Source organism: Fistularia commersonii, chromosome 18 (assembly GCF_037954325.1).
Source record: "Fistularia commersonii isolate RoL2024-O1a breed Wild chromosome 18, RoL_Fcom_v1.0, whole genome shotgun sequence".
Taxonomy (NCBI): Eukaryota; Metazoa; Chordata; class Actinopteri; order Syngnathiformes; family Fistulariidae; genus Fistularia; species Fistularia commersonii.
The window spans coordinates 8,751,901-8,767,570 of record NC_141301.1 but is presented as its reverse complement, the minus strand read 5'-3'; the positions used below and the strand labels follow the sequence as shown (position 1 = coordinate 8,767,570).

Below are 15,670 nucleotides of genomic sequence, written 5' to 3'. Positions count from 1 at the left end.
CCCATTCTTTTTCAAATGTTTGTAAAAACAGTCTGCAGGCCTAGGTGCTTGATTTTATACACCTGTGGCTACTTGGATGGGTGAGCGAATACTTTTGGTCATAAAGTGTATATATATATGTATGTATATATATGTATATGTGTATATATATATGTGTGTATTTATGTGTATCTATATATATATATAGATACACATATATACACATATATATGGTAATCATATGAAGATACTTCTCAACACTTAGATGTGCTCAAATGAACCATTTATACTAACTGAACTCTTAGCAATTAGTTTTGTGAACTTTCTCTCACCATTCATTTCATTTTCTTTATCAACTAACCTTCAGCCAACTGGTCTGTTCTCTCTCTCTCATTCTTTCTTTCTTGCTTCGTTCCTTCTCAGCCTCTCCAGTCAAGCATGTGAGATGGAATTCTCTGCAGTGTCACTTCTGTTCAGGCATGAACATGATGAGGCAAACAAATTAAATTTTAATTCCACCCAGACACACTTATATCACTCACTGCCAAAGAACTGAAACAGCCATCCTTCCAAATGATCTATTATGCCCTGGAGTTGAGTGATGACATACCTAAACAAGTCTATTTAACGAATGTTCTGATAATGTCTAATTAAAGATACTGCTAACAATCTCATATTTACCCATCAAAATTGATGTAACAATGATGCATTTGTAACATTTCAACTGCCTGCAAGAAATTTGAATTGTCAGAATGACGGAGTTTTGTCATGCCGCCAGCTGTTTTACCGTGGCTTTTAACTTGTCTCAACAAGTTGGTTTTGACTTTCAACCAGACTTTAAACCAGACTTTAAAGCAAACTAGAATGTCATGATATTTGTTGGAATCTTGGAACAATAGCACCGGAACTTTCATATGAATTATTTGCTGACTGTCAAAGAAAAGAAACAGTAAAGCCATTTACTGCCTTTTGACCAACGCCGCTTCAAGCCTAATTTGAAACCAGTTCTTTGTGTTTTGGTCCTTCAAACCTGTTCTACCGCTTGAATATCTTTCTACTTCTCTGTTGGCTCAACATCAAGTTTGTGCGATGCCCAGTCAGAAGGCAACAACTGAGCTACAGGTGAGTGTAAATGCTGCTGTCTTGGAGTTGTTTTATGTACTTAGTTTAGGAATTGAAGCAAATTCATAGAAAAGTTCCCAATGAGCCCTGACTGCTAGACAAGTTGCTGAGTTTAGAGTAGAGAAGTCTTTATGCGGGTTCATGCAAGATATCCTTGTAGTGTCAAAGAGGTCTCGATAATATGAGGATGTGGCACCACTTTATTAGGTCAGTCATTGGGTGTATGGTTCCCTACAAGTATAAATGCCTAAGTATTTGAAAAGGTTCGTGAAAGTATGGTCGACGATTACAGTGTAGGGTGTCAGCTTTCACTCCTGGTTAAATGCTGACGTATAAATCTTCCAGAAAAGTATTTGCTGAGCTATAGTGTGGGTTTCATGAAGAACAACTATGCAAGGCTACATCAGAAGCTACGTCAGGGGCATGGAATGCAATTGTACGTCAAACTGCAAAAACAATGAGGCTTGCAAAACGGGTGTTTTCAAAAGACAACTACTGGCAAAATAGAAGAAGATTGGATTCCAAAACACCAGTGGTCTGCTTCATCCCAGCCCCCCCAGTGAGATCAAGAATGATCTTGAATGAGCGTCAACAGCCAATGTGTTGTTGGAAATAGTCTAACCTTAGATAACAGCAGCAACCAGATCTATAACAAATTGAATAAAAAGGACGTCAGAGACTAAAATAAGAGCTGAAAGCTTAGCAACAGTGGTCGGCACACAATAACCCCATTAGTGTTAACAATAGTGTTGTCAGAAAGCCATGAGTCAGGTGGTTCTCAAGTAATCACAGGGCGTCTGGTTCTATCACCGGTTTCTCCAAAGACGGTGGAAAAGTGTCCCAAAGCGAAACACTCTACCCATAATTGCCCCCGCCTCTGGCAAAAGTCTATATTGTGTTTATCTGTATGCTCATGCGAGTGCTTTTTTACAAATTTGACTGCCAAAGCTCTTTGAAGTGGTGTGGAAAAATGCTTTATAAATGCAGCCCCTTTACCGTTCATCCGGAATTTCTTACGTTAGCCTTGCACATTGTAAACGTGATGACTGAATGACATCACAAGAAGGGTTGATGTGGTATTTTCTTTAAAGTTCTTTACTCTCGGCCTAGTGGCAGCTGTGCTGTTGACTCACCTTGAGGGGAATCTACTGTCTCAAGTTAAGAAATGCCAGGGATCACAATCTGAATAAACCTAATCATTTTGCAAAGCACAAAATTACACTTTAAGACCACCCAATAGGTGTGGTTAGTACCCTTATGAGATGAGATGAGATGAGAACAACTTTATTAATCCCGAAGGAAATTGTTGTGCCAGAGTTTTGTCCGTTTTTGCGGCCTCCACCACGGGACCGGACTTTGTTGTCCCGGTGTGTTCAGATGTGATCCAAGAAAAACATCAGCGCTGTCAGGAACTGTTTAAGCGATGAGTGGTTTATTAGAGGTCAAGAAATACACTTACGAGAATTCCCGGGCCGAAATGAATGTCACCCCGAGGGGATCATTCACCCTCTCTAGACGTCCGCTGAGGCGCGTCCAGTCGGATGTGCAGATGAGGAGATTTCACCCCCAACCTAAGGGAGTGGCCGTGATTTATACCACTATCTGGATGGTCAAGGTTTCTTCCTAATATGGACTTGCTTTTCACACCCTTTGGAAGAGGTCAACTAGGTACCAGGCCGCGTCATGAATTGGGCCTCCAGGCCTTCTGGGATTCGTCATTGCTAGTGCATTGGGGATGTTAGTGAAAAAATCCAAAGTTGGGTGCACTTTTGCCATCACGTGATGCGTTCCCGCTCGTGAATCTTGCGCAAATTTAAACAGTTTCAAGCAAAGAAAACAGAGAAGACGACAATGTGGCGTGGTTGAAATCCCCAGAGATGGCAATGAAGGCACTGGGGTGCTGAGTCTGGAGTCTTGCGACCGTTGAGCTGATGACGTCATTAGCCCGCGGTGCAACGGCAGACGGTGGGATGTAAACCGTTAAGATGATGGCGTGGGAAAACTCTCTGGGCAGATAGTACGGCCGGAGGCTCACAGCCAACAGTTCGATGTCCGGGCTGCACAAACGCTCCTTCACCGTGATGTGTCGGGGGTTGCACCACTTGTTGTTTACAAACACAGCGACACCTCCTCCTTTCTTCTTGCCGCTGCCGGCACAACTCCGGTCCCCTCGCACCAACTGAAAGTTTACCACCAACAGTGGCAAGATGAGGTCTATATCTCCTCTTCCAAAGCTCCCGTCTCCTCCCCGCTCGGCAGCCCCGGTATTTCCTCCGTAGTTCCTTGGGGATTTCGTGCCTTTCCCCCATCCCGCCGCTGCATCTCAGCTCCATCAGCTGATCCCAGGTGTAAACAATGTAGCCGTTGCGCTGCTCCGTCAGGACCGGGATGTGGCTCGAAAAAAGTGCTTCAAGCACCGCGAAAACAAGAAATAGCGAATGGAGCAACATCTCTTGTTTTGGTAAATTCAATTAATTTCATAGTTACTAAAGCAAGAAGAAGTAATAGAAAAATAGAAGTAGAGAATTTAGGAAAAAGAGACACTAAGGTGAAGAGAAACTCTGGCAGGCAGCCGCCCGAGACAGCGCCGGAAGTAAAAAAAAAACAAACAAAAAAAACAAAAAAAAAACGCATCTGTTTGGTTTTGTTTATACAGGTCCTTCTCAAAAAAATTAGCATATTGTGATAAAGTTCATTATTTTTGATAATTAGTGATACAAATTCAACTTTCATATATTTTAGATTCATTACATGCAACTGAAGAAGTTCAAGCCTTTTATTGTTTTAATAGTGATGATTTGGGCAAAAAAGTAAAGAAAAACCAAAAAGCCCTATCTCAAAAAATTTGCATATGTCATCCGACCAATAAAAAAAAGTGTTTTTAATACAAAAAAAGTCAACCATCAAATAATTATGTTCAGTTATGCACTCAATACTTGGTCAGAATCCTTTTGCAAAAATAACTGCTTCAATGCGGCGCGGCATGGAGGCGATCAGCCGGTGGCACTGCTGAGGTGTTATGGAGGCCCAGGATGCGTCGATAGCGGCCTTGAGCTCATCCACAATGCTGGGTCTGGTGTCTCTCAACTTCCTCTTCACAATATCCCACAGATTCTCGATGGGGTTCAGGTCAGGAGAGCCGGCAGACCAGTTGATCACAGTAATACAATAGTCAGTAAACCATTTACCAGTGGTTTTGGGACTGTGAGCTGGTGCCAGGTCGTGCTGAAAAATGAAATCTTCACCTCCATAAACCTTTTCAGCAGATGGAAGCATGAAGTGCTCCAAAATCTCCTGATAACTAGCTGCATTGACCCTGCCCTTGATAAAACACAGTGGACCAACACCAGCAGCTGACATGGCACCCCAGAGCATCACTGACTGCTGGTCCTTGACACTGGACTTCAAGCATTTTGGCATTTCCTTCTCTCCAGTCTACCTCCAGGCTCTGGCACCTTGATTTCCAAATGAAATGCAAAATTTGCTTTCATCGGAAAAAAGTACTTTGAAACACTGAGCAACAGTCCGGTGCTGCTTCTCTGTAGCCCAGGTCAGGCGCTTCTGCCACTGGTTCAAAAGTGGCTTGACCTGGGGAATGCGACACCTGTAGCCCATTTCCTGCACACACCTGTGCACGGTGGCTCTGGATGTTTCTACTCCAGATCCAGTCCACTGCTTCCACAGCTCCCCCAAGGTCTGGAATAGGCCCTTCTTCACAATCTTCCTCAGGGTCCGGCCACCTCTTCTGGTTGTGCAGTGTCTTCTGCCACACTTTTTCCTTCCCACGAACTCCCAATGAGGCGCCTTGATACAGCACTCTGGGAACAGCCTATTCGAGATGAGATGACATGAGAACAACTTTATTAATCTGATCAGATTATTATGATAATATTATCATTAATTATTAGATACTATTAGGTATTATTATTATTATTGTTATTTTTATTAATTATTATTATTACTTATTATCAGAATAATTATTCTGATCATTATTCTGATAATATTCGATCAGAGATTTCTTTCTGTGTCTTACCCTCTTGCTTGAGGGTGTCAATGATGACCTTCTGGACAGCAGTCAGGTCAGCAGTCTTACCCATGACTGCGGTTTTGAGTAATGAACCAGGCTGGGAGTTTTTAAAAGCCTCGGGAATCTCTTTCAAGTGTTAAGAGTGAATTCGTTGATTCAGATGATTAGGTTAATAGCTCGTTTGGAGTACCTTTTCATGATATGCTAATTTTTTGAGATAAGAATTAGGGGTTTTCATGAGCTGTATGCCAAAATCATCACTATTAAAACAATAAAAGACCTGAAATATTTCAGTGTGTGCAATGAATCTGAAATGTATGAAAGTTTAATTTTTATCATTACATTATGGAAAATAATAAACTTTATCACAATATGCTAATTTTTTTAGAAGGACCTGTATCATTAACATCAAATAATATAATGTGAGAATCAACAAATTCAATGTCAACCTTTTTTATTGTTTTGTTGGTTAAGCAGGTTCTCTAGTTTCATCTTGGGAAAAAATGTTTCATAAGTTAAATTGAATTCATCATGTCTTTAATTTGAAAGATAAGAAGTCATTCTACAGCTAGAAGTCAGATTTCAGACCTTGATGGAATGCTGGATGGAGATCTTTATTTAATTTATTTAATATTGTGTAATTATTCCTCTTTTGCTGTGCCATGCTATTGTCCAAAGATAAAAAAGAAAAAAAGTCTGTGATCATTTGCGTGTTGGAGTTTTAACACATATGGAACAACTTGAGACTGAAAAGGAAAACAAGTTTGCATCAATTGATGCTTGTAAGTCCCGTGTCGTCCATAAACAACTTATATTTTATGAATACCCCACCTTGAAAAGACTAGATGGTCAACAGGGTTTGAAGGAACAACACAAGACCTGCTGACCCAAACACACACACACACACACACACACACACACACACACACACACACACATACACACACATACACACACACACACACCCTTTCCCCTGTGCTAATCTCTTACCACCCCCTACCACCATCGACCCGCCACTCCACCCCCGCCCCCTAAGAGTTAAAGCTTGCCTTTGATCAACTCACATTGTCAAGACACACTGGGTGACCTTTCCTGGTGTGTGTGTGTGTGTGTGTGTGTGTGTCTGCATGTGTGTGTGTGTGTCCGTGTCCGTGTGTGTGTGTGTGTGTGAAACAAAATCTTGGTGGAGCTGGGGGGGTTAAGTGAATGCCGGATATTGTCGTGCTACTTCCTGCCCTTTAAGCCCTGACCCAGGGAACCATGGCCAAAGAGCCTTATGTTTAGCTGACCCTTAGCCTCCCCTCTGCCCTTGCCCCTCTCCTTTTCTTCCTCTTTCTTTATTCTTGCCCTTTACCCACTTCTCCTTGAACCTCAACCATACATTAATGCCAGACTCTCGGAACGGATCATCAAAGCGACCACCAGAGCACACACACACACACAAATACACACATTCCTCCCAAGTTTCTATGGCAGCTTGGGTGTATGATGTCGTACTTTGTATTTGTGTGTGGAGGTCACACTCACCTTTAGAGTTTCATTCTGAATTATTTCTCCCACGCCAGGTTAATCGTATTTTAACGTCTCTTATAAAAGGGTCACAGGTTTGGATAATATATTGTAAAGTGAAGAAGAACAATCAATATTTTGTAATTATTTTTACAGACCATACCTAAGGTGTGCTTCTCCAAACACACAAATGCAATTGCTAGGAACATAAATGATGAAATTCATGCATTCATTCATTGTAATTCAATGCAAATCTCACTTTCATTAAATTTGCATTTTATTTTAATGCACTGGTCAATTCATAATAAAATAGTACTGTCATTTTCGGACTACTGAGCGCACCTTAATAAAGCAGCACCAATTAAAGGTGAAAAGAAAAAAAATGTTTTACCGGTTTTACATAAGCCGCACTTGTCTATATGCCACAACTGTCCATTTGTATCATGAGATATTTACACAGAAAGATGGCACATTGGAAGATTTTTTCACTTTTAATAAGATACGTGCCTGAAATGCTTTTTTTCTGAACAGCGCCTGTAAGACGTTTGGTTAACAAAATAAAAAATACAGGGGCCTTCCAGGAAAGGTTATTGATCCCTATCTTCATCTTTATCCTGCAAGTAAAACCTTGAAATGAAACAGCCACAGAATTCCTCCATCACACACTTTTATATCGATCGCCTTTAACTTGAAAATGGCATCATATGCCTTTCTTTGTGTGTTTTCCATGATGAGGGTGTGTGCATGAAGTGCATAATGACCGATCTGAGACTTAGTGAAAGTGCTTTTGATTACATTCGTACAGTTTCGTTGGCCCACTGTGACATGCTCAATAATGTCATTGGTCTAATGTGATAAGGCAAAGCATTTTGGTGGGATGAAGCTCATTGGCCATAAAAAATCCATAAATCAGCAACATCACTGTTTAACCCACAGTGTTCAAAAGAAAAGTTGCGGCTAATAGTACAGATTTACAGTACAATGAAATTTCACATCTTCTAGCCTGTAAATACTTTGCTCTAAATAAAACGGTAACGTGCTAGTATGATTTGAATTGATGGTTTGTAAACGGTGTAAGCAGCATATCCGTGCGTGTGTGTGTTTATGCACCTATCTGATGCAGAGCGTTGATACTGACAGACTACATTCGCATGCTGACTGTAGATCAGGCATGTTAGAATGGGTGTTTTACACTTACGTACTTTTTATGTCCGGATTCCACTGGGCACACTTAAGTAGTCTCACCTGTCACAGCCAGATTCCTAAGCGATTCTGATCATACACAAAGAGGTCCACAGTGAGCAAACATTGTATAATTTGGCATGATTACTGGTATTCTGTAATACGCAAGCAGGGAATGGAGTCCTCTTCAACAGTCGGTGTTGGTTTCTTCAGAATTATTGTGCAACTTAATGCTTTTTTTGCATGTTGTCAATGCAACAGGCATGCTCAAATACCCTAATTTATGACTGGCAGTCCTGTTCCGCTCCACCCACTTGTGATTCAGTCGAGTACCAGCTTTCAAACATTAGATGTCAATGGTGATACAATCTTTTTTTCCATGACAATGGAGGGGCCGTCTTTGTCTTGCATCCAACTTCTTGTTCAACTGCCACTGGTATTGATTCAAATAACTTCTGCCGCTATCAATCAGCCTGTTCACCTGGAAAATTTGCCTTCTGCTTGGTTTTGTTTGTATATTTCTCTTTAAATATAGTTATTGGTAGTACTTGATCTCATAAATTTAAAGTCACTAAAAGGTAAGCTGAGTTACTTAGCAAGAAGTTATTGGAAGATCGTCATACAAATGTGAACAGACAAAGAGGAGAGTGTTGAAAAATAAGCTTGTCTCCCCAGCAGGCTCCTTTTTCAGTTACTTAACATCACCGAAAGGTTTTAAAAGGTGCAGACAGGAAGTCGGATGATGATTAAATTCGATCATTAAATAAATAAATTGATTAATAAATTATGTAAGAAACTGGACGAAGAAACAAGGTAAATCAATTCCCCTGTTTCACCAACAGCAATAACCTCCGCCAAAAGCTTCTAGATTGATGACTCAGCAGTTATTCGTCTCTCGGAAGGTTGGACAACCTTCAGCCTATCTGGAATATCATTACTACAATCCTCAGTTTTTTTCTTTGTCTTTTGTATTGTTTCATAATAACTGGCTGCCAGAAAGCTGGAGATTTGTCTCCTCTGAGTTTTATTCTCCCACAGATCTCTGTGCCGTCAAAGCTGTATTTCAAGTCCAACTGTCCTTTGTTTCTCTTAAGATCTATATCTTACTATAAAGCAAAGAATGTCCTTTGTGGTCTGTGCATGTGCATACGTATGTGTGTGTGTGTGCGTGTGTGCGTGCGTGCGTGCGTGCATGCGTGCATGTGTGTACGTTTTGCATCTTTCTTTGTGATGTCACATGGGAGATTCACATTGGTATGGAGGGCTGCACTGTTAAAGGGAAACTATGATATCTCTCTCTCTCTCTCTCCCTCTCTCTCTCTCACACTCTCTTTCCCACACACACACACACACACACACACACACACACACACACACACACACACGCTCACACATACACACACAATAATCGATTTTGCGCCCAATATGTGTTTAAGAAAATGAAGAATTAATTGAGATAAATAGAACATTACGGATTACGATTAGGAAGTCAATTTTAAATACAAAAGCGATGAATGGAGGTGTCAAAGGATTATCCAAAATTATAACAGGAAAAAAACTAAATTTAGAATGATGAGTTGAGTTGATTATGAATTTTGAATTCGCTTAGTATTTTAATGGAAATTTCCTGCAAGTCTGTATTAAGAATATTCATGCAAACAGTCTGAACAGCCCAAACATGAAAAATACAACTGTGTTTGTGATGACAGTAGTTTTTATCATCTATTTAAATGAATGTCTCGTAAATGAACCTTTCCAGAATTAGGGCATGTTTTTGCTCTACAGAAGAGCAAATAGCAGGAGCTCCTGGAGTGTTTTGGAAAAATGTAACAGCCGTGTGGCCTGTAAAACTTGTTTGAGTTTTAGGAAATCCATGCCCAGACGTGAGTAACATGGTATTAAACACAATAATAGGACCGTGAATGAAGTTTTAACGTGTTACCGCTATAGAGATATAGAGATGGAAAGGATTAAAAGAAGCATAAAGATATTCATTGATGGAGGATACAGGATCTTCAAAATGGGGGTTTCCTTGCTATTAAGCAACATTTACTGAGAACATCTGATTGTCGACAAGCGTTTATAGCTGTTCATTTACCACACTGATAGAATTAGAACGGAAATTTTTGAAAATGGCATTTAAAGTTAGAGTTGGGTCACAGAACAGTCACTGAGAAACATTGCATTGTAGTTACATAACTCCAGCTGAAGTTGACTTCCTTGTCCTAATAATACAGACTCTTAAGACATATAATAATAGAGAAAAATGCATCCATCACAGAAATATAAAAAGAAAAAAAAATGTTAGACAACATTTTATTTTAACTATCAAATTCTGGTAGGTCCATGGCTTAATGCTGCTATTTTATGAAATCCTGCTTCTGACGAAAATACAAATGTGAAGTCTCAATGACCCAAAGCTAGGTCCCACTGAAAGCTAACCTTACACACTTATGTTCCAGAGGTCGGCCAAATACATTCCCAAAGGCTGGTCTCAAGATATTGCAATCGCACAAACAGGGCTGACAGATTAGTTGAAATCATGTTTCTTGTGCTTGTTGAAGTTGTTCAGCACTGTGCAGGGTTTATAAGTCTCAAGAAATTTTATCTCTCTCTATAGGATATTGGCATTTGTCATTTACTTTGCATGAGGATTTAGATTGCATCAAATATTCAAGATTCAAGATTCAAAGTGTTTATTGTCACATGTACAGTGAAGAAATTTGTTTCCCTGCACAGTGAAAATCCTACTTTGCTGTCAGCACTACATTGAGGTATGCGCTGGTAGAAGAGTGTAAACATTGTTATAAATATGATTATAGATATGAATGTGAACATTGCAATAGAACAGTGAGTAGAATACAGTGCAATAACACCTGTGAATGTGCAACTGTGTGTAATTCAGAAAGTGCAGGTGCAAGGATGAGTGCAATTTGAGTGCAAATTAAGTGGCAGTAGACTTAACATATTCAAAATCAATCCCTTGCTAATTCGTACCTTCTGAAAATTTACAAGAAGCAAGAAAGGAAGAATTGATGATTAGATCAATAAAACTACTTATCGTGTAAGTGTTAGGTACTCACTGTACTTGAACTTTTTGATGTAGCCCCTGTGACTTTCAGAATTCTGAGTTTCAGTGTCATAAAGAACTATTAGTCATAACAAAAAAAACTTTTCAAATACAAGCAGTCTCAATCTCAGAGCACAAACTTTGCCGGTGACTAATACCATGAGACACCCACAATGGGTAAGATATGTTACACATATCAAAAACTCAACAAGACAATCGTGAGTCACTCACAGAATATTGAAAACATAAAATAATTTCCAATACCAAATGTTATGCATAAAAGATTATCAAAGTCAAAGTAAGCTTTAGTGTCAATTTCTCCACATGTTGTGGAAATACAGAGGAACCGAGAAGAAGTTTCTCACTTTTCCACAGTGAGATGAAATTGGCATATTGACAACAACAATAATAAAGTGCACATTAATAGTAAAGGGCACAATAATGTTAATCAGTAAACTATAAAATATAAAGTTAGGTACACTTCAACTATGAGAGACAGAATGGGGATAATAATCCAGGAAACCACATTGTAGGATTTTTAATTAATAAATTGGTAAATTCCTCTTTGAAATAAGTATTTGGTCTCCAAGCAAGATTTCTGGCTCTCACAGACCCGTAACTTCGTCTTTAAGAGGCTCCTCTGTCCTCCACATGTTGCCTGTATCAATGACACCTGTTTGAACTGGTATAAGAGACACCTGTCCACAACCTCAAACAGTCACACTCCGAACTCCACTATAGCCAAGACCAAAGAGCTGTCAAAGGACACCAGACACAAAACTGTAGACCTGCACCAGGCTGGGAAGACTGAATCTGCAATAGGTAAGCAGGTTGGTGTGAAGAAATCAACTGTGGAAGCAACTCTCAGAAAATGGAAGACATGCAAGACCACTGATAATATCCCTCGATCTGGGGCTCCACGCAAGATCTCACGCCATGGGGTCAAAATGATCACAAGAACAGTGAGCAAAAATCCCAGAACCACACGGGGAGGCCTAGTGAATCACCTGCAGAGATGTGGGACCAAAGTAACAAAGACTACCATCAGTAACACACTACCCCGCCTGGGACTCAAATCCTGCCGTGCCAGCCGTCTTAAGCCAGCACATGTCCAGGCCTGTCTGAAGTTTGCGAGAGAGTATTTGGATGATTCAGAAGAGGATTGGGTGAATGTCCTACGGTCAGATGAAACCAAAATGGAACTTTTTGGTAAAAACTCAACTTGTCGTGTTTGGAGGAGGAAGAATGCTGAGTTGCATCCAAATAACGTTATAACTACTGTGAAGCACGGAGGTGGAAACATCATGTTTTGGGTCTTTTTCTCAGCAAAGGGTCCGGGACAACTGATCCGTGTAAAGTAAAGAAAGAATGGGGCCATGTACCGTGAGATTTTGAGTGAAAACCTCCTTCCATCAGCATGGGCATTGAAGGTGAAATGTAGCTTGGTCTTTCAGCATGACAATGATCACAAACACACTGCCCGGGCAACGAAGGAGTGGCCTCGTAAGAAGCATTTCAAGGTCCTGGAGTGGCCTAGCCAGTCTCCAAATCTTAACACCATAGAAAATCTTTGGTAGGAATTGAAAGTCCTTGTTGCCCAGCGACAGCCCCAAAACATAATTGCTCTAAAAGAGATCTGCATGGAGGAATGGGCCAAAGTACCAGTAACAATGACTGAAGACGTACAGAAAACATTTGACCTCTGTTATTGCCAACAAAGGGCATATAACAAAGTATTGTGATAAACTTTTGTTGTTCACCAAATACTTGTTTTCCACCATCATCTGCAAATAGATTCTTTAAAAATCAAAGAATGTGATTTTCTGTTTTTTTTCTCATTCTGTCACTCATAATTGAAGTGTACCTATGATGAAAATTACAGGCCTTTCTCATCTTTTTAAGTGGGAGAACTTGTACAATTGGAGGCTGACTAAATACTTGTTTGCCTCCGTATGTGATTTGAATGTATTGTGAGAAAAAAAACAGAAAAAACAAAACCCAACACTGTTTACTTCATTTTTAAACATGCAAATTACGCCACCCATTTGGCTGCATATTTGTGTAAAATCAAAAAAGTGACCCATTATGATCACATAAAAGAGAGGGGATTTTTTTTTTTTAAAGACTGGTCATAATGGCTCCCTTCCCTGTTTAAGGCACCCTCTTGTTTTTACTGCCTGTTCAACAATAATTGCCCCAATAAAACACATTTACGTTTCCATGCCATGAGCTGTGTTGTGCGCAACACAGGCGCGTCAAGGCTGACGGCCTCTCACCAGCCTGAAATGATCTGCCGCTTATAATTGTTTTGTTTTCAAGCATGTGATCAGATAAGATTAGAGTTGATACCACTTAGTGTACAACCCACCTGATCCTCTTTTTTGTTGTATTTTTGAATATAATATAAGCATAACATGCCTTTTATTCTGGAATATAATTTAAATACAATTTATTTGGGAATATAATTCAAATGTCGTTGTCTTAACGTGCCCTTTTGAACATTTATCAAACTCTCCCCATGACCTTTGACCTACTCTCTCAAGAAGGCATGCATAATTGTCTCACAGCCCTGCAATTAATCAAGAGTTTTAGTTTCTTTTCGTGTATTTAACCTCTAATCCTTTCTGTAAAATAATGCATGAGGGGATATTATTTTTCAATACGTGAGTCGTATTAAGGGATCAACATAGTGGTTATGTGCAAAATTGCTAATCGGCAACAGACAGCATGTGAGCCAGTGTTGGCAGGCACATATCTGGTTTATGGGGCGCCCTCTGAGGCAAGTCAAAACTTGAACAATAGCACGTCATTATGCATGTCAGCAGAAGAGGAATGCTCAAGATGCGTTGGTATGCAACCGAGCAATTACTTTCATATACGTCAGCAGTCCTTGTCCTCATCAGCAAGGCTGTAGTTTCCCAATTACCGACTCTCATTGGATGTGTTTTGCTAGAATCACATTTTCTCCTCTGGGTTACAGTTCTGTAAAACTGTAATCTTTTGAACCGCTGTTTGAGACCTGGGAAGATAACTTTGCAGGCTTTGCACGGATATGTTGTTGGTTTGTGGGTGGGGTGACGTATAAAGGGCTTGTCTATTTGAAGAGGGTTTGCCCTTTCGACTTTTGTCATGGCAATTCAGTGAGTTTACATTGAATGTACATGCCTGCGTGGAGGCACTTACGAACTTCAAGACAAACAAAATGAAAGAAATAAATATTTAATGGTTTTGATGCAGGAAACTGATTATTTTAATTTATTTGTTCATTCATTTTCTATACATACCGCTTATCATGAACACAGAATCACAAGGAGAGAGGCGGGCTACAACTGGTCACCAGTTCTATCACAAGTAATATTCATATAAAACCATCTAAAAAAAGAGTTTAGTGTTTATTGATAATTAAGAGGACAACATAGATAGCAACTGCCATAACAGGTTTATCTACTAATTATCTACTACCGATTTTACATTAGTGATGACATTTGGACACAGATTAGATGAAATTTAAAGTTTTGTCTGTTTAGAAACTCTTTGGTTGAACAAGCTTGTCAACAAACAGTGAAACTAATCCTTGAAGGTAGTGCAGAATAACAGGTTCCTGAAAATCAGCTTTGGGTGAAACAGGGAGTAGGAAATAGGTGACATGAAGCCTCAGTCAATTGCATTACACTCTCTTGTGGAAACGTGACAGATCATCTCACTACTCCTCCTACATACATAATGTGGTGAAAAACATATTTGCAAGATGAATGCTCTTTTCCATAATGGTCATACTAAACCAAATCATCAAGCCATCAGTTCTTTCTGGAACTAAAGTTTCAGAATACGTACATTTTTCTGATTCTTACACGGTATCGTTGCTTGAGTTATTTCAACTATTATTTATTAACTATTACATGAGAGCTGTGAGAGCAGAGAATTTGCACAATTCAGTCCACTGGCACTGAGGGAAAAACAATGCAGAGTTGGAGGTCGCAGGGATGAAGATGCTAAGGCTCTTGTTGGGAGTGATGGGAATGGATAGGATCAGGAAAAGGTCCCATCAGAGGGCCAGCACATGGTTAGATCTTAAGGAGACAAAGTCAGACTGAAATGATTTTGGCATGGACAGAGGAAGGATAGTGAACAAATTGGTAGAAGGATCCTGAGGTTTGGCCTGCCAAACAAGGCAGGAATAGATTTATGGATGGAGTGGAAGAGGACATGAAGTTAGATTATGTGAGAGAAAGAGAATACAGAGAAGAGAGTTAGGCGGAGGTAGACTAAAAAATACCAACACTCATTTACAACAGATGCTTTTGGCCTTAAAAGTAGATAATTGTAATTGCCCCCCCCTCTTTCCCCCCAACGTGCACCTTGTCTTTCTGCTGAAAATATGAAAATATGCGGTATGTGTTGCTGTTTTGGGTTGCTGTTTTTTTTTTCTCTCTGCTGGCTGCAAAACAAATTGCTACTTACAGGCAAAATACAGTTAGGGGAAGTGAAGTGAGTTGATTCGCCTTGGTGACCCCTGAAGGCAGCAGCTGAAAGGAACTGAAGAAGATCAAAGAAATATTGAATGCGATGATATTATTGAAAATGAAATAAGATGTTAAAGATGGTGCAAGCTGACAATTGTGAAGGATGCTCATGTGTACCTTGCAGTTTTGTCTTCATTACAACCCGGGAATCACCCTCGACTTGCTCAAAACTGCATGCAGTTTCATCTGATCGCCGCTAGAGGGGCCCCTTCCTCTGTGAGATCGACCCCGCCCCTGAGCAAGTTTACGGGGCGGAGC

The 15,670-nt window shown here is 40.0% G+C and overlaps 1 protein-coding gene and 1 long non-coding RNA gene across 2 annotated transcripts; one reads left to right on the top strand and one right to left on the bottom strand.

The window, feature by feature from the left end:
• Positions 1 to 4,903: 4,903 nt before the first annotated feature.
• On the bottom strand, positions 4,904 to 15,628 carry LOC147224303 (uncharacterized). Its single transcript, XR_015107439.1, has 3 exons — positions 15,530 to 15,628; positions 15,351 to 15,425; positions 4,904 to 4,930 (listed from the first exon to the last, which is right to left on the bottom strand). It is a non-coding gene; the product is annotated as an uncharacterized LOC147224303 (long non-coding RNA).
• Positions 11,049 to 12,250, top strand: LOC147224304 (uncharacterized). Its single transcript, XM_086164934.1, has 2 exons — positions 11,049 to 11,066; positions 11,522 to 12,250. Exons 1-2 carry the CDS (start codon positions 11,049 to 11,051, stop codon positions 12,248 to 12,250), a joined length of 747 nt encoding a protein of 248 aa, XP_086021060.1.
• Positions 15,629 to 15,670: the final 42 nt, after the last annotated feature.